We start from the raw sequence: 23,213 nt of genomic DNA, 5'->3' as shown, positions 1-23,213 counted from the left end.
TGTTCACCCCACTGAATTAAAGCTAAAAGTCTGCACTTCAACTGCATCTGAGTTGTTTCATTTAAAATTCATTGTGGTAACGTACAGAACCAAAATTAGAAAAAAGTCTCTGTCCAAATATTTATGGACCTAACTGTATACACATAATATATATATAATATATATATATATATTATATATATATATATATATGTATTTCCCCATTGGTCTGAGGTATGCTTGTTTGGAATTGGCTTGTCTCAGAGGCCTTTAACTCTTTTAGGGCTAATTTTTTTTTTGTTTCTTTTCTCCCAGGGCTGAATATTTTTCCAAAAACTAACATTTTTTAAAAAAGAACACAAAGCAATTGTTTAACATATCAAATCAACAAAAAATATTTACTTTTGACAAATGTTACTGTCTTGCATGTTGTATGAGCCTGCATACTCTATGATTTCACATACATATCACATACATTTTACACAGCAAAGTCTGATCTCGCTCAAAGCAGCCAATTTCAGTCATTGCCACATTGCACTCCTTACAATATGTGTTGCTTTGGTGCCTATTTTTCAATTGTCTGTTGCTGCACTTTCTCACATATATTGTTAGTGTGTACTGTAGAGAGACAAGCAACCCATTTGCCATCGTGCCATGCCACTGCCACCAAGTTTTCTGCCTGCATGAAAACCGTATTGTCACCTCTTTTCATCTTCTGAAACTTTATGAACTTTATGTATGGCATTATAGTCTGGCTCACCCCATGGGATTTGCTTCTGTTTATTACAGAAGTGAATAAAACTTTGCAGCAGCACGTACCTAAGCCACCAGGGGACAAAACACGTTTGGACCAATGCTCCCTGAAGTTATATCACCAGTTCTGTCCCATCTCTATTTGTAATGCCACAGCGCGCTTCATCTCGTCTTTCGTTGTGGGTTTCCACTTTGAAAAACGAGAATGCGATGCAAACGCAGCCCGCGATTCAAAAAAAATCTCTGCCTACCTGTTTGTCTCGTCTGACAGTAGCTGAAAAGCAGCATCAGGAGAGAGCAGCCTGAAGTACAGCAGCTGGTGATCTGTCGTGTCCAACAGCAAGCCATGCCGTCTTCTAAACTCCGGTAGCCAGATCGGCTCTCAACGGATCAATGTCTGTGTATTTATCCCATGCGAACCTTGCCGTAGATGCATCGGCTGCGTGAAGGCACTCAACTGGCAGCAGATCCGCTGGCGCGGCATCGGCTGGTGTCTGATCAGCTGATGCCTGCTTCTCACTCTCTTGCTCGATCTCCTGATCACTGCCAATAAAATCCAATTCTGAAAAATCAAGAGTCCGACTCCGCGATAATGCGCAAAACATCGTCTGCCGAGTGTTTTCTTTTCTGCACTTGCTTCGCTGCCTTTTCACATGTCGGTGCCATCTTGCCTTTGTTTACATTTCGCAACTCACGCACACGCAATGTTTATTTGCCGAGTCAACGAGTCTAGCATTCCTCCAAGCACAGAGGGAATGCCTGTGACGTGACAGTGAGATTTGTCGCCATTAACAGCTGATTGTCGCCCCCTATCCCTGGATGTCGACTTTTGTCGACATTCGCCTTCAACCCCTCCTGTCGACAAAAGTCGACATCCGCCCTAAAAGAGTTAAGTACTATGATGCCCTAATGGCTCTAGGTGTTGGACAGAGAATCTATAAATCTGCTTGCTCAACCACATTCTCTCTCTCTCTCTTACTAACCAACAACTGATGAAGACCCTCACACCAAGAACTGAAAGGACAACACAATGGAGACCACAGTTTAGCAGCCATATTGGAACAGGTATACGGCCTGTTCTAAAGAAAGCTGAATGATGCTTTAACTAGAGACATTTTAAATAACTACAAGTCTGTGTGCCGCCTGAAACTACACATCACCATTTAATCAGGTTGTATGGTTGCCAATATTCAAATATACTTTGCATATTGTTATTATTTATGAACATTATCAATAATACATTGTTTTATGTGTAACTTAACTCCTGCTTGTCTTTTTACTACACCTAATTGCCTATAGACATAGAAGGGAGGTTGGGGATAAGTTATATACTATAATACCTTATAAACAGTGGTAAGTCTGAGATTAGGCATTCTGACAAAGGCTACATATTAATAATACAATAGGGGAAAGTTGAGCAATATATTACTCTACCAAGACAAAACACATTTCAAACTACCGTAAATACCCGCATATAGGACGATACCATGTATAGGATGCAGTGGATTTTTGACCCTAAAAACCATGGAAAAACCTGTGTACCCATTTATAGGACGCATCCTGATTTTGTGTTACCGGGGTACTAATTAAAAGCTGCTGCCGCCAGCGCCAGTGATTGTATCCATGTGTTTGTGTTAGGCTGGAGTATCTCTGAACAACAACAAAGAGCGAGAAACATACCGGTACTAGACGGCAAAAATGACGTATCGGTGAAGTGAATACAGTAGTCTCCCGCTTAAGTACGCAACTTGAACCTGCGAAGTTTGTGCATACTTAGCTGCCACTCCCAAATAGCTTGCATTTCGCTACGATGTTAAAGAAACCAAACAGCAAGTGTCTCAATGCTGTGAAATCATCTCGAAGCTAAGCAAAACGTCTGCAACCAGTAAGAGGGCCATAGCGTGTTCTCGACATCGAGGATTAGCTGCTCTGCTCTGAAGTTCAAACTGCAGCTGATGATAAATTCAATGATATTAAGAAATCGTTTGAATCCTTTCAGAGCAAGATCCGGGCTGTCTCCCTCGAAGCCAAATGCACGAAACTTCAAAACCTTTGCCAAATAACGATTCATGACATGTTTAACTAATAAATCTTGAACCCAGAATTTTAGGGAAAATATGCGTACTTAACCGGGATGCATAGTTAAACGGGTGCGTACTTAAGCGGGAGGCTACTGTATTCAAAATAAAACACTTTCCAAATGTTACAATAAGGCATACAGGTGCATGTATAGTAAAATGAGCTTTCAAACGCCGTGTCATTCTCCAAAATCGATTCAGTATTAGCGACGCTATATCTGAAAAATACTTTAATTTGAAATGGTGTGAAATGCCAGTGCGGGGGCAACGGCTAATTGCGCACGGACTGAGGCATACCCCGGTAGCTACAATTGCAGCACTGCTAACCGACTGTTGCTTGAAAACATAGCTTGAAATTCAAATTGGATTCAAACCACTCCTCTCTGTCCCGTCACACAGCCATCGAAGGCGAATGAGAGGCACTGACACATGCGCACACAATCATAAAGTCCAATATCCCATTACGTAGTTTTAAAGAGGTACGGTAGCTGTTCATTATTACCCAGTCAACATGGCGAAGACAACACGGCAGAGCTATACTGCAAAGTTTAAAAAGGAAGTGATTACGTACGCGAAAGAACACGGGAACCGGGCAGCTGAGCGGAAGTTTGGTCCGACAGAATGCGTAATCAGAAAATGGAGAAAAGCCGAAAGTACCATCAAGGAAATGCGAAAGGTAAAGAGAGCGAACAGAGGCTCGAAGGCTCACCACCCTAACCTGGAAAAGGCGCTCATTAAATGGATTGAAGATACCCGTCGTGACTGCCTGGGGGTCAGCACCACTACCATTCGTTTACAGGCTCTAAGATTGGCAAAAGAGCAAAACATCCCAGAATTCAAGGCGTTGATGAACTGGTGTCGGAGATTCTTTGGAAGAAACAAGCTTTCAATAAGACGAAGAACTACTATTAGTCAGCGACTACCCAGCGACCATGAGGAGTTATTAACAAAATTTCAAAGTTATGTCATCAAGATGCATCAGAAATACAACTACGACATGAGCCAGATTGGAAACGCCGACCAAACTCCGCTGACATTCGACCTGCCATCCGAGAACACAGTAAACATCAAAGGCGCAAGGACCATCACTATGCGATCGACTGGAAACGAAAAAAAACGTTTCACCGTGATGCTTGGGTGTATGGCTGATGGTGCAAAGTTACCACCGTACGTCGTCTTCAAGAGGAAAACCATGCCCAAAGACAAGTTCCCGAGTGGTGTGATAGTCAGGGTGCAAGAACAAGGATGGTTCAATGAAAGCATAATGGATGACTGGCTGAAAACAGAATGCATGAAACGTGACGGTTGTTTGGGGAAACAACGATCCATGCTGGTGTTAGATGCCTTCCGATGCCATACAACCGACAATGTTAAATCCAGACTGAAGCGACACAATACAGACCTCGTCATCATCCCCAGCGGCATGACCAGTATTCTGCAACCGATGGATGCCGTCGTGAATAAGCCATTCAAAGCAGTACTAAAGAAAAAATGAGCAGAATGGATGATTAATGGTGAACACACTTTCACCAAGGGCGGCAACATGAGGAAAGTCGACATGCCTACAATTTGCTAACGGATAGTAGACGCCTGGAAAGAATTGCCAATCAAGACCGTGGTGAAGGGATTTAAGAAATATTGTATCAGCAACATGTTAGACGGCACAGAAGACGACATTCTTTGGATGGACAACGATGACGATGACCAAAAGGAGGAAGAGCTGGACTATCATGATGACTGTACAGTAATCCCTCCTCCATCGCGGGGGTTGCGTTCCAGAGCCACCCGCGAAATAAGAAAATCCGCGAAGTAGAAACCATATGTTTATATGGTTATTTTTATATTGTCATGCTTGGGTCACAGATTTGCGCAGAAACACAGGAGGTTGTTGAGAGACAGGAACGTTATTCAAACACTGCAAACAAACATTTGTCTCTTTTTCAAAAGTTTAAACTGTGCTCCATGACAAGACAGAGATGACAGTTCTGTCTCACAATTAAAAGAATGCAAACATATCTTCCTCTTCAAAGGAGTGCGCGTCAGGAGCACAGGCTGTCAGAAACAGAGAGGAAAGCAAACAAATCAATAGGGCTGTTTGGCTTTTAAGTATGCGAAGCACCGTGGCACAAAGCTGTTGAAGGCGGCAGCTCATACCCCCTCCGTCAGGAGCAGGGTGAGAGAGAGAGAGAGAGAGACAGAGAAAAACAAAACAGTGAAAAATCAATAGGTGCCCTTTGAGCTTTTAAGTATGTGAAGCACTGTGCAGCATGTCGCTTCACGAAGCAGCTGCACACAAAAGGTAGCAACGTGAAGATAATCTTTCAGCATTTTTAGACGAGCGTCCGTATCGTCTAGGTGTGCGAACAGCCCCCCTGCTCACACCCCCTACGTCAGGATCAGAGAAAGTCAGCGCAAGAGAGACAAAGAAAAGTAAGTTGGGTAGCTTCTCAGCCATCTGCCAATAGCGTCCCTTGTATGAAATCAACTGGGCAAACCAAATGAGGAAGCATGTACCAGAAATTAAAAGACCCATTGTCCTCAGAAATCCGCGAACCAGCAAAAAATCCGCGATATATATTTAAATATGCTTACATATAAAATCCGCGATAGAGTGAAGCCGCGAAAGGCGAAGCGCGATATAGCGAGGGATCACTGTATAGCACAACAGGAGTAGGATGCTTTGTTTAATGAGGACAGTGACGACGAGGATTAAATATTGATGAATACGGTATTGTAATTTGAAATTTTTATAACATATTTCTGATACGGTATTATATGGTAATAAACGAGCGCAGCATAATTATTTATTGATGACTGAACACTTCTTGAATCGCTGTGTGCAGCATGTAAAACAGTTTGCATGTGTGGCAGCAGAAAGTTACCGTAATCACGTTTGGGAATCGCTGTGTGCAGCGTGTAAAATAGTTTGCGTGTGTGGCAGCAGAAAGGTACCGTAATCACGTTTGGGAATCGCTGTGTGCAGCGTGTAAAATAGTTTGCGTGTGTGGCAGCAGAAAGGTACCGTAATCACGTTTGGGAATCGCTGTGTGCAGCGTGTAAACTAGTTTGCGTGTGTGGCAGCAGAAAGGTACCGTAATCACATTTGGGAATCGCTGTGTGTAGCGTGTAAAACAGTTTGCATGTGTGGCAGCAGAAAGGTACCGTAATCACGTTTGGGAATCGCTGTGTGCAGCGTGTAAAACAATTTGCGTGTGTGGCAGCAGAAGTGTACCGTAATCACGTTTGGGAATCGCTGTGTGCAGCGTGTAAAATAGTTTGCATATGTGGCAGGAGGAGGGTTAGATTTGGCGGGCGGGGCTCTGTCGTGTCGTGCGTAGTGAATTGTTGGTGGGCGGGGCTCGGTGAATTATATATAGATTTATAATTTTTGTAATAAAAGTATCCATGTATAAGACGCACTTGGGTTTTTAGGCCTACTTCTTAAGAAAAAAAGTGCGTCCTATATGCGGGTATTTACGGTAGCTCAAAGGATTTACACAAAGGTCCAACAAAACTATTAAAATGACAGCATTTTGAACGGACACTTATCCTTAATATAAACAAGATTTTAATACAAAGGGAATAAAATGCTAATCATAATTGAACTACAGGGAATGAACATTACAGTTTGGATAAGCATAAACTGGTCCAGTGTAAGGTGAACTGTGCAGCATAAAAGCAAGAAACAAAAATCTAACATACTGTATACTGTTGTGTAAAACTCCAAAGTTCTGTCAAATACTGAGCAGAAAAAAAACTATACAATTTTTTAAAGAAGTTGTGTCATGTAAAGTTGTGTGACAGAAACATCAGTCTGTCAACAGCATCTGGCTTCAGAGCAGGGCTCCTTGAAGCAGGGATACACAGGTACAATTTGGAAAAATGTACTTCTTGTGTTTTTCCACTACTCAAGTGACTTTACATCACTGTTCAGCTCAGGAATCATCAAGAAGCTCTTGATCTCTTTTTCAATGGCAGTGTGCAAAAACTCGCCTTCTCTAAATTCCTGTGTTTTTTTGAAATAGCTGCCAAAAGACTATTTTTCTTTCACCCAACCGTGGTTCAGATGTACAGTATATGTTGGTGTGAACAGAACAGTTGGGATTTACAGGCAGGCACAGCATCTCAGATCCACATCATTACTTTAATACTGTATAAAGTATGTACAATAATGACAGAGTCAGGGCAGGATGGAGCGGTGAAAGGTGGGACGGGGATCTATGTGAGTGTTTTAAATAATAAAAGAAAAAAAAATGTGCTTTGGAATCGTGGACCTTCAACCAAGTTGGCTTGCAAAATAAATATAATCTGTTCAACCGAATTATGCTAATTATTTTTTTTTTTTTTGCCCGACGCCCTACAAACTCTGTACTCATGGTGCGCTGACAGTGCACACCTATGAGCTAGCTCTGTGCATGTGCAATAGTCTATCCTGGACAAACTGGTGAGGAAGGCAGGCTCTATTGTAGGCACGGAGCTAGACAGTTTGACATCCGTGGCAGAGTGACGGGCACTGAACAGGCTCCTGTCAATAATGGAGAATCCGCTGCATCCACTAAACAGTATCATCTCCAGACAGAGGAGCAGCTTCAGCAACAGTCTATCCACTGATAGACTGAGGAAATCGTTCCTCCCCCACACTATGCAACTCTTCAATTCCACCCCGCTAAACGTTAAAATTATACAAAGTTATTGTCTGTCTGTATACCTGCATTGTTAGCGGCATTGTTATCACTCTTTAATTTAATATTGTTCTTTATCAGTATGCTGCTGCTGAAGTATGTGAATTTCCCTTTGGGATTAATAAAGTATCTATCTATCTATTCACCAAATAAAAATAAAACAAGTGCAACTTGGTGATGAGATCTTTACCAACTGAACCATCATTTAGGCAAATTGCATTAATATGGACCTTGCTTCAAGCTAAGCTATATACATAAATAATAAAACTGCAGCTATATATTTGTGGTATAGCCCTACGGAATCGTATTAGGGCCACGGTGAAGAAAAAAAAATATGGACACAGGGAAGAAAAAAAAAAAACTATGTTAAGAATAACTGTGGTGGGTTGGCACCCTGCCCGGGATTGGTTCCTGCCTTGTGCCCTGTGTTGGCTGGGATTGGCTCCAGCAGACCCCCGTGACCCTGTGTTCGGATTCGGCGGGTTGGAAAATGGATGGATGGATGTTAAGAATAAAGTCAACATGTTAACTTTATTCTCGACGCTTATGTCGAGATTAAAGTAGACGTTTCCACTTTATTAACTTTATTCTCGACGCTTAAGTCGAGATTAAAGTCGACATTTCCACTTTATTCTCATAGTTTATTTTATAATTAAAGTAGAGTGTCGTAAACTAAACTTCATCCTAAAGTCAATGTTTAATTAACTAGATTTTCTCAAACCCCGTCATAAGTTAATGTAGCACATTAAATGCTTTGTGTTGTGTTCCCTGACCCAGTTGTTAATCGCTATGTGCTTCTTAAACTGACTTCCTCCGCACTAAGACGAGGCGCTGGCAGCGATTACCGCACAGAATACATTTACTTCATGATATTCCTGCACTCTGAAAATTTAGAATGCTAAGCTATATACTTGATATCATTTTCAGGATGAAATGCACTAAAGCAGGTATTAAACATGCACGGTAGTGTTGTTGTAGTGCTGCTCCCTTGCAGTAAGGGGTCCCCAGGTGTACGTTCAGTGTAGAGAACTTTATGGCAGGTATGACGAGGCTCCAAAAAACTGGATGTATGAATGGGTATCGCACAGGTTTAACTTAAATATTGTGTAAATGTTGGGTTTGTGATCTGGTGGTCGAAGACACAAACACAGAATTCAATGGATGTTCTTCTGAGTGGGCTTTCTTTATTGCATACGTGCCGTCTCTGTCTGACATACCAAACCCTCAGCTCCTATCCTTCCTTTTTCTTTCTCCACCTAACCAATCACCACACGATAAAAGTCTTTGTGAAATTAAAACTAGTTATAAACTTAGACCACGGAGTGTTCAGAACTTTAAAAAAATCTTCGTTATACATGTTTAATTATGCCGTCTATTCAGGGTTGCGCCCATCCCAGCAAGCATTGTGTGCAAGGCAGGAGCAAATCCTGCACACCAGCACATCGCAGGGTGAATACGAGCAAAACATACACTAGCAGGGTCAATATAGCATAACAAAACCCCACATCCTACATGACTTTGAAAGGAAACTGAAGCACGCCAAGTAAACCCACCAGAAAAATATGCAAATTCAAGGCAGGGTACACCCGAGACCCCCTTGCTGCGAAGCAACAGTGCAACCTCCACACCACCATGCCCCCACATGATTAATACATGCTTTAATGCATTTCATCATGAAAATTATATCAAGTATTTATCTTAGCATTCTAAATGTTCAGGGAGCAGGAATATCATGAAGTGAATGTATTCTGTGCGGCGATCGCTGCCGACGCCTCCTCAGTACAAGATGAAGTGACCATGTCGTCACACTATTACACAGTATCCAGGTACATTACACTGTTTTGAAAAAACATAAAACAAGTGCAACTTGTTGCAGTATTATCCAGTAGTATAGAAACAGTATTCACAGATTTGAACATAATGGTCCACATCCAACCTTTTAAAACCAAAGTACAATGGTACCTCGGTATACATCCTTAATCCGTTCCAGATCCTTTGACTTATACCAAACAGGACATATACCAAACAAATTTTTCCCATAAGAAATAAAGGGAAAATGATTAATCCATTCCCATGAAAAAAAATCCTATTGTTATTGGCATAATATACGTTGATGGGGTTGTATAAAATAATTTAAACACAGCTTAATACTAAAATATATAAATACAAAAACAATTAGATTAAATAAATTAAAATTTAACCTCACTTTACTTTTTAATAACGTCTTTGTTTTTTCACAATTGTAGATACCGTCGTTCTCGGCATACGGTATGCAGCAGCCATGTCCCGGATACGCATGCCACCTTCACACCTTTCAACAATCAATTCAAATTTACGCGAAAAAACACAAAATCACGTGAAAATTCAGAGTTATAGCATGGGTTGTTCATGCTAGCAACTGCCGTACTGACGCTCGTGGGCAGCGTAGGGTAGCGAGCGGTGCGACAATGCAGGTCCGCTCCACGCTCCCATACGTTCTTAAAGGGAGCCCTGAACCTGACAACGTTGGTAATGTCACCGAGATGAGCTGACAAATGAGGACAATTCTCAAATGAAGCCAGGGGATAGTGCAAGAATGCCACGTGCTTTTATTTAAAACAAAAATCAGTGTCCAAACAAAAAGTGCAGTGCATCTGGTTTCAATAAATAATTACAGTGGAACCTCGGTTCACGAATGTCTCGGAAACACGTACAAATCGGTTTACAACCAAAAAGTTCGCCAAACTTTTGCATCTGTTCACGACCACACACTCTGTAAACGAACAAGCCAGTTTCCCTTTCGGTTTGTACGTGTTCAGTCTCTCCCTGTGCATTTCCTGTGCAGCAAGCGAGCAAGAGAGAGAGAGCAGGACACACACACACACACACACACACACACACACACACATGCGAGAGAGAGAGACACACACACACAGGCGCGCGAGAGAGAGAGACACACACACAGGCGCGCGAGAGAGACACACACACAGGCGCGCGAGAGAGAGAGACACACACACAGGCGCGCGAGAGAGAGAGACACACACACACAGGCGCGCGAGAGAGACACACACACACAGGCGCGCGAGAGAGACACACACAGGCGCGCGAGAGAGACACACACAGGCGCGCGAGAGAGACACACACAGGCGCGCGAGAGAGACACACACAGGCGCGCGAGAGAGACACACACAGGCGCGCGAGAGAGACACACACACACACACACGAGAGAGAGAGAGAGAGAGAGAGAGAGAGAGAGAGAGAGTAGGCTGGACGCTTAAGGTAGGAAGGCAGTTAACACTAGAATTACCAGAGTCTACGAAAAAACTTGTAGATCCAGCCCACCTTAAAACCGTTCTCACCTCTCTTTTGTCTTCTAAATGTGCCGATTAAGAGGAGCAGCGAGCAGCCGGCTATTCCATCCCCCACCGTCGCAGAACGTTCACTAAGTTTTCCCAGCTCATGCCTTGTTTGATTATCTGGGAGTGACTGAACAGCTGGAGTTTTAGAATAGAAATAATAGATCGCTATTTGGAATACATGCATTTCATGCGTGTTCCGTTTCTACAGTAATCTGTGTAAACACATTGCTAAAACAGAAACTTTTTCATATTTTAGTAATAAATGTTACAAAATGTAGGCATAAACTATAGAATGTGTAAAGCCTGAGTTCCTAAGATCAAATAAATACTTCCACAAAAGCTTCACACACCATATAACAGTTTCCGTGGCGTAGCGCGCTAAGATTTGCCTCTCAGATCGAGTAGCTTTTCTCTGCCTCACAAACATGAGTTCAATTCCCCGCTGGGGATAAAGTGTTACTTCTTTTTTTTCTTTTTAACCTCAAACGGACATAAAATTTGTAAATTGGTATGCACTGTCAGTTAATGAGATCGTTATATTTTCATGTGGGATGCTCCTTTTAAAATATTTTTTTAACAATTGAGACTGCAATTAACATGAACAACTGTCCTTATAACTTATTTTTTTCAAGATCCATAACACACAGACAGACAGAGCACTGCATAATACAGAGACAGACAGGCAGAGATATACAAACAAACAGGGAAGGCACATGTACTAAAAGAAAAAAAAAATCAACATGTGCATTGTTTCTGCAGCACTGAATAAGCTCACCCACTCTAACATCACCCCTCCCCCCGATCTGATTCTCTAAGTAACAGTGCAAGTACAGACGCAAACCAAGTGTAATCAAGAGTACTGGTTCGATCCCCACTCACTCCTATATTTGCCGTTTTCAGTAGTAAGCTGCTCTTTTTGTTAATATTATACAGTACACACATGCACTTGATTTGTGTCTGTACTTGCGCTGTTACTTAGAGAGCCAGATCGGGGGAGGGGTGATGTTAGAGCGGGTGAGCTTATTCAGTGCTGCAGAAACAACGCACATGTTGATTTTTTTTTTTTCTTTCAGTACATGTGCTTCCCTGTTTGTTTGTATATCTCTGCCTGTCTGTCTCTGTATTACGCAGTGCTCTGTCTGTCTGTGTGTTATGGATCTTGAAAAAAATAAGTTATAAGGACGGTTTGCTGACTTGGAGCACCACTGCCTTACTGTGCCACAGAGACGCAAGTTCGATTCCCAGCTTTGAAGAAAGTGTTTTTTTTTTCCTCAAACAGACATTGAATTTATAAATTGGTATACACTGTAAATCGTTAACTTTAAAATGTCAATCGCGGTTATTTCTGTTGATTAATTCATGCTTTTTTACTTAGAGTCAGAACAGGAGCTTTTTCAGCTTATTCAGCTTCTGATCTGACTCAAACAGCACCAGTATAACTTCACACCCAACCTGACGCTGTTCGTTTTCAAATAATATTGCATTACTTCGACGATGTTTTCTGATTGGTACTATTCGCGTCATAAAATGATTTCTTCAAAACGTCACATATATTTGTCTCTTTGTTTTTTTTAAAATGTGCGTTGTAGCACTCAGCAACTGGCCACCTGTATGTTCTTGCGCACACTAAATAAGACAGCGCTATATGCAATCATCAGATTCAAATGTTAACAGTTATATAGCACAGAATGGAAATCAGCAGTTCTTAGCATTCCACCTACTGTAACTTGCTTTCTTTTTTCTTCGGTTATAGTCTTGAATAAAAGTGCACTTGTTTTGTTATACTTTTACATCAACATATGTTCCTGTGTTTGAGATACAAGGGCATGCTCATAAAATACACGTATAATGCCACGAAAAGTGCATGCAGACACTTCATTTCGCAAGCATTGGTACGACAATGCAGTCACAAGTACACTGCAGAGCTTTAGCGCGTCTTTATGTGAAAACAGCAGTGTCAGATGGGGAGTGTCTGATGATTGCATATAGCGCTGAAGTTACTGCTCTTTACTATGCTTTCCTCTGCATGTCCTGGAATACAAAAGAAACAGCATACAGCAACACGTGGGGACTGGCAATACTGGGGGAAAAAACACGCGGTCGTATGTATCGTGATACACTGCAGAACTATAGCGCGTCTTTATGTGAAAACAGCAGTGTCAGGTGGGGGGCGGTAGGGATGGATCCTGAACGCGACTGAGACAATGAAAAGTGAATTTTAAAAAAATAAAGCTAACCTTTACAAATATCATAAATTACACCAGCTGTTACAGACTGAAATCAAATGTATCTTTTTATTCTAAAATAGTGAAAATAAGAACACTTCTCAAATGGGAGTTGTGCAGGATCGAACTCATGACCTTCTGATTCCCAGTCAGCGACTGATACTGTTACGCCACGGAAGCAGTGATAATTAATTCATGTCAATGTCTCACACTAAGGCGGATTTTTTTGGCAGTGGCTTTTTTTTGTACCTTTTGTGAAAGTGTTTCTTTGATATTTGGACTTCAGGCTTAATACATTATATAGTTTATGCCTACATTTTGTCAATTGCTACTAGAATATATAACACGTTTCTGTTTTAACAATGTGTTTACACAGATTACTGTAGAAATGCAACACATATGAAATGCGTGTGTTTCAAATAACAATCTATTATTTCTACTCTAAAACTCCACTTCACTCCCAGATAATCAATCAAGGAAAGAGCTGGGAAAAGCCTGTTTACGTTCTAAGTCGTTGGGGGGATGGAATAGCCGGCTGCTGGCAGCTTGTCTTTATCAGTACATTTAGATGACAAAAGACGCTGGCGGAGAGGTGAGAAAGGTTTTAAGAAGCGATTTAAGGTGGGCCGGATCTACGAGTTTTTTCGTAGGCTTTGGTAATTCTAGTGTTAAAGAATGCACTGGGCTTGTTTTTGTTTTCACTTCTGTTTACAGCCGATCGGTTCTTAGCGTTCATTGTTGCAATGTTGCTTTTTTTGGTGGTTTATTAAATTACGGATTTTTCAAATGTTCATTTTATTCCTTGTGCTTAAAACTCATTAAAAAAAAGTGTTTTTAGCGAGCGGTTCATAGAGCTATAGCGTGAACTATTGCAGTGTTCGTTTTCTCTGTTGTTCAAGGTTTTCTCAGTGTTATTCAATGTTTTTACATTTAGTTTACTATTACGCTGTGCATTCTATGGTATAATTAACTATATTTGTGCTTAAAAACTTAAAATATATATATTTACATACAGTTCGTATGGCCTGGAACGGATTAATTGTATTTACATACAATCCTATGGGGGAAATTACTTCGGTTCACGACCAAATAGGGTTACAACCAGAGTTTTGGAACGAATTATGGTCGTGAACCGAGGTTCCACTGTATTTAATAAATATCCATAAAAACAAGTGTTCTGTGGGGATAAAAACAACAATAAATAAATCCGATAAAATCTGAGGTTAAAAATGCAGTCTCACTCTTCCCGATCACAGCCCACCTGTGCAGGTGCGACTCGCTCCAACTACCTCATTAACTTCCCCGCGGTTGTGCAATCGTGCCCACGGAGAACAACACGGCTATACGGGTTAAAATCTGGCCCTTTATTTGAATTTGCAGACCCACTATACCACACGTGGTGTTCTAGCACGCGAGTCGTATTCCAAGCAAAATTTTTCACATCCAAACAGGAGTATACCAAGTTAGACTTATTCCAAAGCAGACGTATACCGAGGTACCACTGTATCTCCAGGCAACGGACGCGACTCCTTTTTTTCAGCAAATGTTCTTCTATGTTATCATGTTCAACTTTATCGTCTGCTACAGCTTCAGTTTCGGAATGTTCTCTGTCCATTTTCACCGCGCAATACCTCCATTACCGCATGTGCTCCGTTGCATGCCTATTTAGCGGTATAGCAATGAAAAAGAGACCCCGAGTAACAGCTCCACTAATGCATGTACTCCATTGTATCTGTTTAGCGGTGTAGCAGTGAAAAAGGTCCCCCCTTAAACAATTTCCCGCTGCGCCACGTTCCAAACGTTGTTTAGGCAATTTAAACCAGTGTTGCAGTATAAGAAAAATCCATATCATAACAAAAATAAAAAACGGTTTTCGGTATGACCCAGTATACCGCCCAGCACTATGTGTATGTATGTATGTATACAGTATATTTATACACACACAGATAGACACACGCACACAGAGACAGACAGACAGAGACACACACAGAGTACAAGGTGTGATTAAAAAATATGGTGAATGTTGATGCAGAGAACCATCCAAGAGCAACGCAAAACAATTCAATGCAGGTTCTGACACGTCCATCCTAGAGCCTAGTTTGTGACAAGTTTCAACTTATTTGATACTGTCAGTCGTTTGTGAGCCAATATTGAGTTCAAGTGTGTTTTTCAAGTTTGTCATTAATAATGGATATCGAGCAACACATTAACATGAAATTTTGTTTCAAACTGGAAAAAGATCAGGAAACCCATCAGATGTTAAAATCGGTTTATGATGACACTGCACCGACACTTAAGACTGTTTACAAGTGGTTTGATTGATTTCATAATAGATCTGACTCGGATGAAGACAAGAAAAGATCAGGACGTCCTTCAACATCAAAAACCGAGGAAAATGTTGAAACGGTTTTATTCTTCATCATGACAATGCTCCTTGTCACACATCCCTTCAAGAAAGACAATTTCTGTTAAATAAATACATTACGCTGTGTCTGCATCCACCTCATTTGCCGGATCTGGCACCATGCAACTTCTGGCTGTTCCCTAAATTGAAAATGACCATGAAAGGCAAACAATTTCAATCCACTGAGGACATCCTGGCAGCCACGACAGCCCAACTAAAGACACTCTCGAAAGAAAACTTCCAGAACTGCTTCGCAAAGTGGCAGGAGCATTGGGATAAGTGCATTCAAAGTGGAGGAGAGTATTTTGAGGGTGACTAGTAATTTCTTTTTTAAAACATTCACCGTGTTTTTTGATCACACCTCATATACAAATTAATTTGATAAGAATATAAACAAGAGGCTGGTTAAGTTTGTTGATGGTACTAAGCTAGGGGGAGTGGTAAAATTTCTAGAATAGCATCCTTACAGAGGGATTTTGACAGCTTGGGCAGATAAAATTTAAGGTAAGTAACTATAAGGTATTACAAGTAGGAAGTAAAAAATGTTAGATTTGAAAACAAAATGGGAGGTCTGAAACTTGAAAATACTTCTTATAAGAAACTCTCTTATCAATGTCCAGGTAGTGATCAGAAACCATTATGATTTATGTTTCTAATGCATTACTAAGATCTCACCTGGAGTTCTGCATGCAGGTTTGGTCTACAGGAAATAAAAAATACATAGCAGCACTACAGAAACAGTTCAGAGAAGAGCAACTAAGTTGACTCAATGACTTCAGGGTATGAGTTACGAGGAAAGATTAAAGTAGTTGAACCTTTTCATTTTAAGCAAATGGAGATTAAGAGGTGACAGGACTGAAATGTTTAATATTATGAAAAACATTGCCACAGTGGATCGAAGGCTGTTGCTTTAAAATGAGTTAAAAAAAGAACACCACGGTAGAGTTGAAAACTTGTTAATGCTAAATTTGTACAACAGAATCTTTTACTCTCCCACAGAGAACTAGTAGACTGTAGAACTCTAGTGACACTGAAAACTCAACTTTATTCTGGAGGTATTACGAAGATAGCTTTATTAGGCTGATTGCCCTGTTCTTATTAAAATATTTCTAATGTTCTAATAAGTATAAATTGAGCTTCAAAAAATTCAATGCAAATCAATCTAATCAGTGAAAGAATCATTAAGAAAAATGGGCTTTTTGATAAAGAAAACAAAATACCTGGGGTAATGCTGGCTGTAATATGGATCCCTGCGTCTGTAAGCTTCTAGATCATAGTACCAATAACGTGGATCATAATATTCATGATATCGAGGATCATAGGCAGCTGGATCATATCGGGGATCCCAAAGGCTAGGATCTAGGATAGGTTGGAATACATTTTAATTAAAATATGAAATAAAAACTCTCCATATACCTGTCTTTAAATTACACTGTGCGTCATAATTTTAACATTACATTGGCTGAGGCCAATATGTCTTGGTAACTCTTGCATAAGCAAAATTAAAATTTGGAATAAAATAAATGATTACTCAAGAAAGAAATGGACTTCAATTATAAAAAAATGCCAAAAACTTATAAAGTGAAACAAAAAATAACTAGTTCTTGTAACAAATATCTAATGATTTACTCCATCAATAATCAATAATAATTTAGAAAACGTGTGTCAGAAAGCGAATAAATTTGCAAGTAACTTAAGAAATTCCGATTGTTCTGTAAAAAATTTAAGAAAAGCCAGAAAATTATATCAATCTTGTTGATGAAAACCAAGATGTTTACAGTACCTCCATAGTAGTAATCAAAGGCACTGGGAGCTCCTCTTTGGTAGTAATCTTCAGAATGACCTTGTCTGCTACATAAGACAGAAGTGAATTTTTAGCATGTAATTATTGTACATAATACTTTCAAAAACATGCACTTTATAATAGCAGACAACAGTATTCAATCCCCTTGAAAGTTATTGTAATTTTTGTGCATGACAAAAGATTTGTACACATATTTATCCATTCAGTATTTTTAATGTGAGCTCTTATGTTGTAACAATACATTTCCAAAGTCAAAATAATTTTCTGTACATATTTAAATGAAGAAAAACTCAAGTTAGTGTTTGCATCTGTATTTAAGCCCTACACATTAATACTTTGTCGAGAACGCTTTTGCTGTAATAATAGCAATAACATACTTAATTTTTGGGGATAAGAATACAGTGAAACCTTGTTTTGCAAGACGAGCTAAAATTTTTAATAAATTCTGACTTGATAAACAAGCGAGGCCTTGCAATACGAGTACAGTAATCCCTCCTCCATCGCAGGGGTTGCGTTCCAGAGCCACCCGCGAAATAAGAAAATCCGCGAAGTAGAAACCATACGTTTATAAGGTTATTTTTATATTGTCATGCTTGGGTCACAGATTTGCGCAGAAACACAGGAGGTTGTAGAGAGACAGGAATGTTATTCAAACACTGCAAACAAACATTTGTCTCTTTTTCAAAAGTTTAAACTGTGCTCCATGACAAGACAGAGATGACAGTTCCGTCTCACAATTAAAAGAATGCAAACATATCTTCCTCTTCAAAGGAGTGCGTGTCAGGAGCACAGACTGTCAGAAAGAGAGAGGAAGCAAACAAATCAATAGGGCTGTTTGGCTTTTAAGTATGCGAAGCACCGCCGGTACAAAGCTGTTGAAGGCGGCAGCTCACACCCCCTTCGTCAGGAGCAGAGAGAGAGAGAGAGAGACAGAGAAAAACAAACAGTCAAAAATCAATACGTGCCCTTCGAGCTTTTATGTATGCGAAGCACCGTGCAGCATGTCGCTTCAGGAAGCAGCTGCACAGAAGATAGCAACGTGAAGATAATCTTTCAGCATTTTTAGACGAGCGTCCGTATCGTCTAGGTGTGCGAACAGCCCCCCTGCTCACACCCCCTACGTCAGGATCAAAGAAAGTCAGCGCAAGAGAGAGAGAGAGAAAAGTAAGTTGGGTAGCTTCTCAGCCATCTGCCAATAGCGTCCCTTGTATGAAATCAACTGGGCAAACCAACTGAGGAAGCATGTACCAGAAATTAAAAGACCCATTGTCCTCAGAAATCCGCGAACCAGCAAAAAATCCGCGATATATATTTAAATATGCTTACATATAAAATCCGCGATAGAGTGAAGCCGCGAAAGGCGAAGCGCGATATAGCGAGGGATCACTGTAGTATGTATACGCTTTGTCTGCTGAGCGTCATGTGATTACAACTGAGCTGATGGTTCTTCTCTCTCTCTCGCTTCGGGATTGTGGGCAATCGTCTCCTATTCTCCATCTGAGGCGACGTGCCTCACTCATATAGTCAACATCCGTACGAGCGTATAGTGTTTACTACAGCATTATGACTGTGTGTGTGTGTGTGTGTGTGTGTGTGCGCGCGCGCATGCATATGTGCTGTGACGTACGAGTCCCCATCTTGCACCCCAAAACACGAAGCTGAGTCTCAGTACTTTAGCAACACCAGCTTTATTCAGCTTGAAACAGCGCGGTTATTAGCAGGATCTGCCACTATCCTATACACAGACACAGCAGTCAGGCAGGGTCGTGGCCAACTAGTACTGTGTCCTGCGCATTTATAATGTTTCTTGTTCCTTGTATCACCCATCGACGGCAGGTGCTTGTAGCATGTCCGCAATCTTTTCGGATTTGCTTTTACGGCGAACTGCTACAGCACTGGGAGACTGCGATTGCTTTGGGACGCTCTTCCGCGTGTTGTCCCGTTGGGTGGAATCCCACAAGAGTTTAGAAACTCACTCACACCAGCCATGATTCTTTTCAAAGGTAAAGTGCAGGTTAATTTGTTTTATGTATTTTTACTTTATATTTTGTATTAATCATTTTTATATGAATAGGTTTGGGTTGTGGAACAAATCATCTGAGTTTCCATTATTTCTTATGGGGAAATTCACTTTGATACACGAGTGCTTTAGACTGCGAGCACGTTTCCGGAATGAATTATGCTCGCAAACCGAGGTTCCACTGTATACCAGCTTTGCAGAATATTCAGGAGTGATTCTTCCCAATTCTTCTTGGCAGAATTTATATAGCTCCTATAGGCTGGTAGGATGACGTCTCTGGGCAGAAGTTTTCAAATAGTGCCACAGGGTTAAGATCAGGGCTTTAACTTGGCCATTCCAAAACATTCACCCTTCTCTTTTTGAGAAATTTCAGTGTCACTTTGGCCTTACGCTTCTCATAAGCAGTAGGTTCATAGCAGACTGGAAAAAGTTCACCAGCAATATAGTGAAATATTTGTGTCCATCCATTGTCTCTTCAGTCCCAGCACAGGAAAAACATCCCCATACCATGCTGCTGTACCACCATATTTCACCAAAGGTATGGTTTTTCTTGAGGCATAGGCAAGGTTAGTTTTAAGTCACACATATCTCTTTGAGATCTGGTCAAAAAGTTCAATTTTTGTCTCATCTGAGCATAAAACCTTCTCCCACATCTTAACTGAGTCTTTCTCGTGCTTTTATGTGGACCTTCTTAAGGAATGGCTTCTTTCTTGCTACCCTCCCACAGAGGCCTGTTTTATGGAGAACTCTTGAAATTGTGGACCCATGCACCTTCACTCCAGTTTCAGCCAAGGAGCACAGCATACTTCTGAGAGTGACAGTTGGGATTTTTTAGCTTCTCTTACCAGTTGGCATCTTGCTCTGATGTTTAGTTTTAAGGGACAGCTGTTCTAGTAAGAGTCTGGTTTCTGTGATGAACCTTCCACTTTTTGCTGATCAATCCAGCAGTGCTTAACGGGACATTCAAACTCTTCTATATTTTTTGTAGTTAATTCCTACCTTGCATTTCAATAACTGTTTCTTACATCAGCAGATTGTTCCTTTATATTCTTTTCTTGCAGTGACTGTCCAACAAAGACTATTTCCCTTACAAAGGGTGATTATTAAATCCAGAGAAATATAAAGGACTCACAACCTAATTATGTTTAATAATCATCAAGTGACTGTCACCTTTGTGTTGTTTGTGATTAATTTGTCATTTGTATAACCTTGGATACGCAAACTTTTTCTTCAGTTAAATATCTAAAGAAAATGATTTATTTTGAGTTTGGAAACATATTGTTACAGCATTACATTAAAAATACCAACTGAATAAATACGTGTACGAATCTTTTGTCATGCAGAAAAGTAGGACATTCATGAGGAATTAATACTTTTGCACTTATAGGCTCTCTTCCCAAAAAACACTGCAGCAGTATAGTAAAACTCACCGTGAAGGAGGTCTGTCTGAATACTGACTGCCTCGAGAGCTGGGCCGCTCTGGTTGTTCAGGGTATGGATGTCTTTCAGCTTCCCGAGTTGGATTGTAGTTTTCATACTGGCCAATTCGGTCATACCTTCTGTACTGTTCCTCCTTATCAAAAAGAAACAATTGATCAATTAAACAGTCAATGAAGGCAATTACAACAGTACTGGTTACTAGGCAGGGACCAAATGTGGACAGGACAGTTAGGCAGGGACCAAATGTGGACAGGACAGTGACTTGTCACTAAGCACACTAACCACACTGATTTATGATGTGTTAGGAAAGCAGCCCTGACCACCACACCCAAACCATATACACTTTTTAGATAATAATACATACTCATTAATTATATACAAGGTTACATTTTTTATTTGTTAGATACACTAGATACATATCACTAGATAAACAAATGCATATATAAAACTTATTGTACTCTATATAGTACCCCACATCACAGTACAATTTGCACAATCAAATGCATTTCATATCGAAAAAACACTTGTTGGAATGAATTACCCTAAATGTAAAGCATGGAAACATCTCATATCAAAAGTAGAATGATTCCGTAACACTATATAGAACCCAATAAATAAAAACAAGTAAAAAGACAATAATTATTATGGAATTATTATTAAGTGTTAAATATGGGATATTGTGAAGAATAACATAACCCCCTATACAGTACTCACATTCATATTTAAGTAAACCAATACGCTCATGATTCAACACATTACCAATCCCAGAGTAAAATTAAATCATTCTAGATATAAAGATCTAGCCTTACCCAACGTAATAATTACAACACAAAAAACAGGGTTGCGACAAATAATACATCTCTTGCCCTAGGATGAAGTGTCCCAATGTACCATTCATGACCATTGAGGTATAAGAAGATACTATGGGCATCAGCACCAAATCAATTCCGTAAACCATGGTTGCTGCAAACCGTGGTCTTCGGGGACAATCATGTTGAAAATGATTGTATAAAAGAACTTCTACACAAGGGTATATTCCATGTTGTATCCTGTATAAGGTGGGGATGTTTCATTTCTGGGTTTCAGAGACCAGGACATGTATGTAATTTCCAAAAGAAGGAGAATATATCGCTGGACTCAAAAATTAATTTGCTTTTAATGACTTGATTTTAACTTTGCTCTGTTCAAATTCAGCAAAGGTGGGGACATGTCGCTTTCTACAATTTGTTTACTTAAAACTGTCTTCCTAAATGTGACCTAGGGCCTCATGTATAATGCCTTGCGCAAAACTGACACTAAAACATGGTATACGGACAAAACCAGAATTATGCTTACTCACAAAAAAAATTCAGATGCATAAAAATGTGTGTAAGCAAATTTCTATTCACTTTCCCTTTATAAATTCCAATTAGTGAGAGGTTTTTATGCATATGCACGAGCCTACAGCCCCACTCCAGCTCCTCCCAGAATTCTGCATATTTGAATATGCAAATTAATATAATCACCCTATCCATTTAGTGTTTTGCAAATGCGAAATTGATGTCCAGCTCATTCAAGTAGAGGCAATTAAAAACGTACTAATTGGTGGCTTACACAGTGGTATAAACAACAAAAGGAAACTGATGGAGTGGCACAGCATGGTGGAGGCACACAGTGGCCAAAATAAAAAAAAGAAGTGGTCAGATATCAAAGCTGATATGAAAAGGCGAGTCACAACAAGTCTAAGTCTCAACACTAAGCTGCCAACAGCAAGCTGCTGCAAGTACTGGCGAGAAACTGACAACTAGCATTCTACTAGTGGGTGTGGGGGAGTTTTAATTTTTTTTCCCCCCTTACCATTATCCATACTGGAGTAAATAATTTAGATATTCAAAAAAGACAAACAAACAGGAAGCAGGTATGGAATTATTGTTTATACTGTTTCAGACAATATTACAAAAGGGGAGCCCTGTGCCAGGGACATGACTCCAGGCAGTGATCGTGCTACTCTACATCTTCACATGCAGCAGGCTGCACACACACCTCTGAGGGCCAGCTGATGGACGCTGTTCTGGAGTCACAAAATGCAATAGTGGATGCTGTAACAGATGTGGAGAAAAGAATTAAGAATATAAATGCAGTACTATGTGATACTGACCACAAATAAAATGAAGTGGTAAAAAAAAAAAAAATGCTGCATCTGACTACCTGTTTTTAAATTCTGCCAATTACACTCAAACAAAGTTGTAATGCTGTCCAATTTGGCTGATCAACTGGTGTGTCAGGGCCAGGTTCATCATACGAAATCTCTTCAGGTGCGGGCAAGCCACGATTGTGTGCCACATTATACATCACACTATATGCTTGCACAATGCTACACATTTTCTGTGGTCTACAGAGCAGCAATGTATGTCCTGTCCAGGCAGCGCCAATGGCCCTTAAGCAACCCAATAATACGTTCTAGCATTGCCTATGCCTGACAGTAGAGGTCATTATAACATTTTTGTTTCA

The 23,213-nt window shown here is 40.3% G+C and overlaps 1 protein-coding gene across 11 annotated transcripts in view; it reads right to left on the bottom strand.

Annotated features, from left to right (window-relative positions):
* Positions 1 to 23,213, bottom strand: part of sec16a (SEC16 homolog A, endoplasmic reticulum export factor) — a 257,384-nt gene that overhangs the window by 177,524 nt on the left and 56,647 nt on the right. For 9 of the 11 annotated variants that reach the window (XM_028810200.2, XM_028810204.2, XM_028810205.2 and 6 more), the window contains 3 exons: positions 20,714 to 20,856; positions 17,243 to 17,310; positions 16,680 to 16,818 (listed from right to left, as the gene is read on the bottom strand). In XM_028810200.2, coding sequence (XP_028666033.1) covers positions 16,680 to 16,818; positions 17,243 to 17,310; positions 20,714 to 20,856 — 350 coding nt within the window. The remainder of the gene's footprint in view (positions 1 to 16,679; positions 16,819 to 17,242; positions 17,311 to 20,713; positions 20,857 to 23,213) is intronic. The other 2 variants (XM_028810201.2, XM_051932347.1) reach the window with 1 other exon arrangement.

The sequence above is a fragment of the Erpetoichthys calabaricus genome, chromosome 9 (genome assembly GCF_900747795.2).
Source record: "Erpetoichthys calabaricus chromosome 9, fErpCal1.3, whole genome shotgun sequence".
Lineage (NCBI taxonomy): Eukaryota > Metazoa > Chordata > Cladistia > Polypteriformes > Polypteridae > Erpetoichthys > Erpetoichthys calabaricus.
This window is presented reverse-complemented; position numbering and strand designations above follow the sequence as displayed.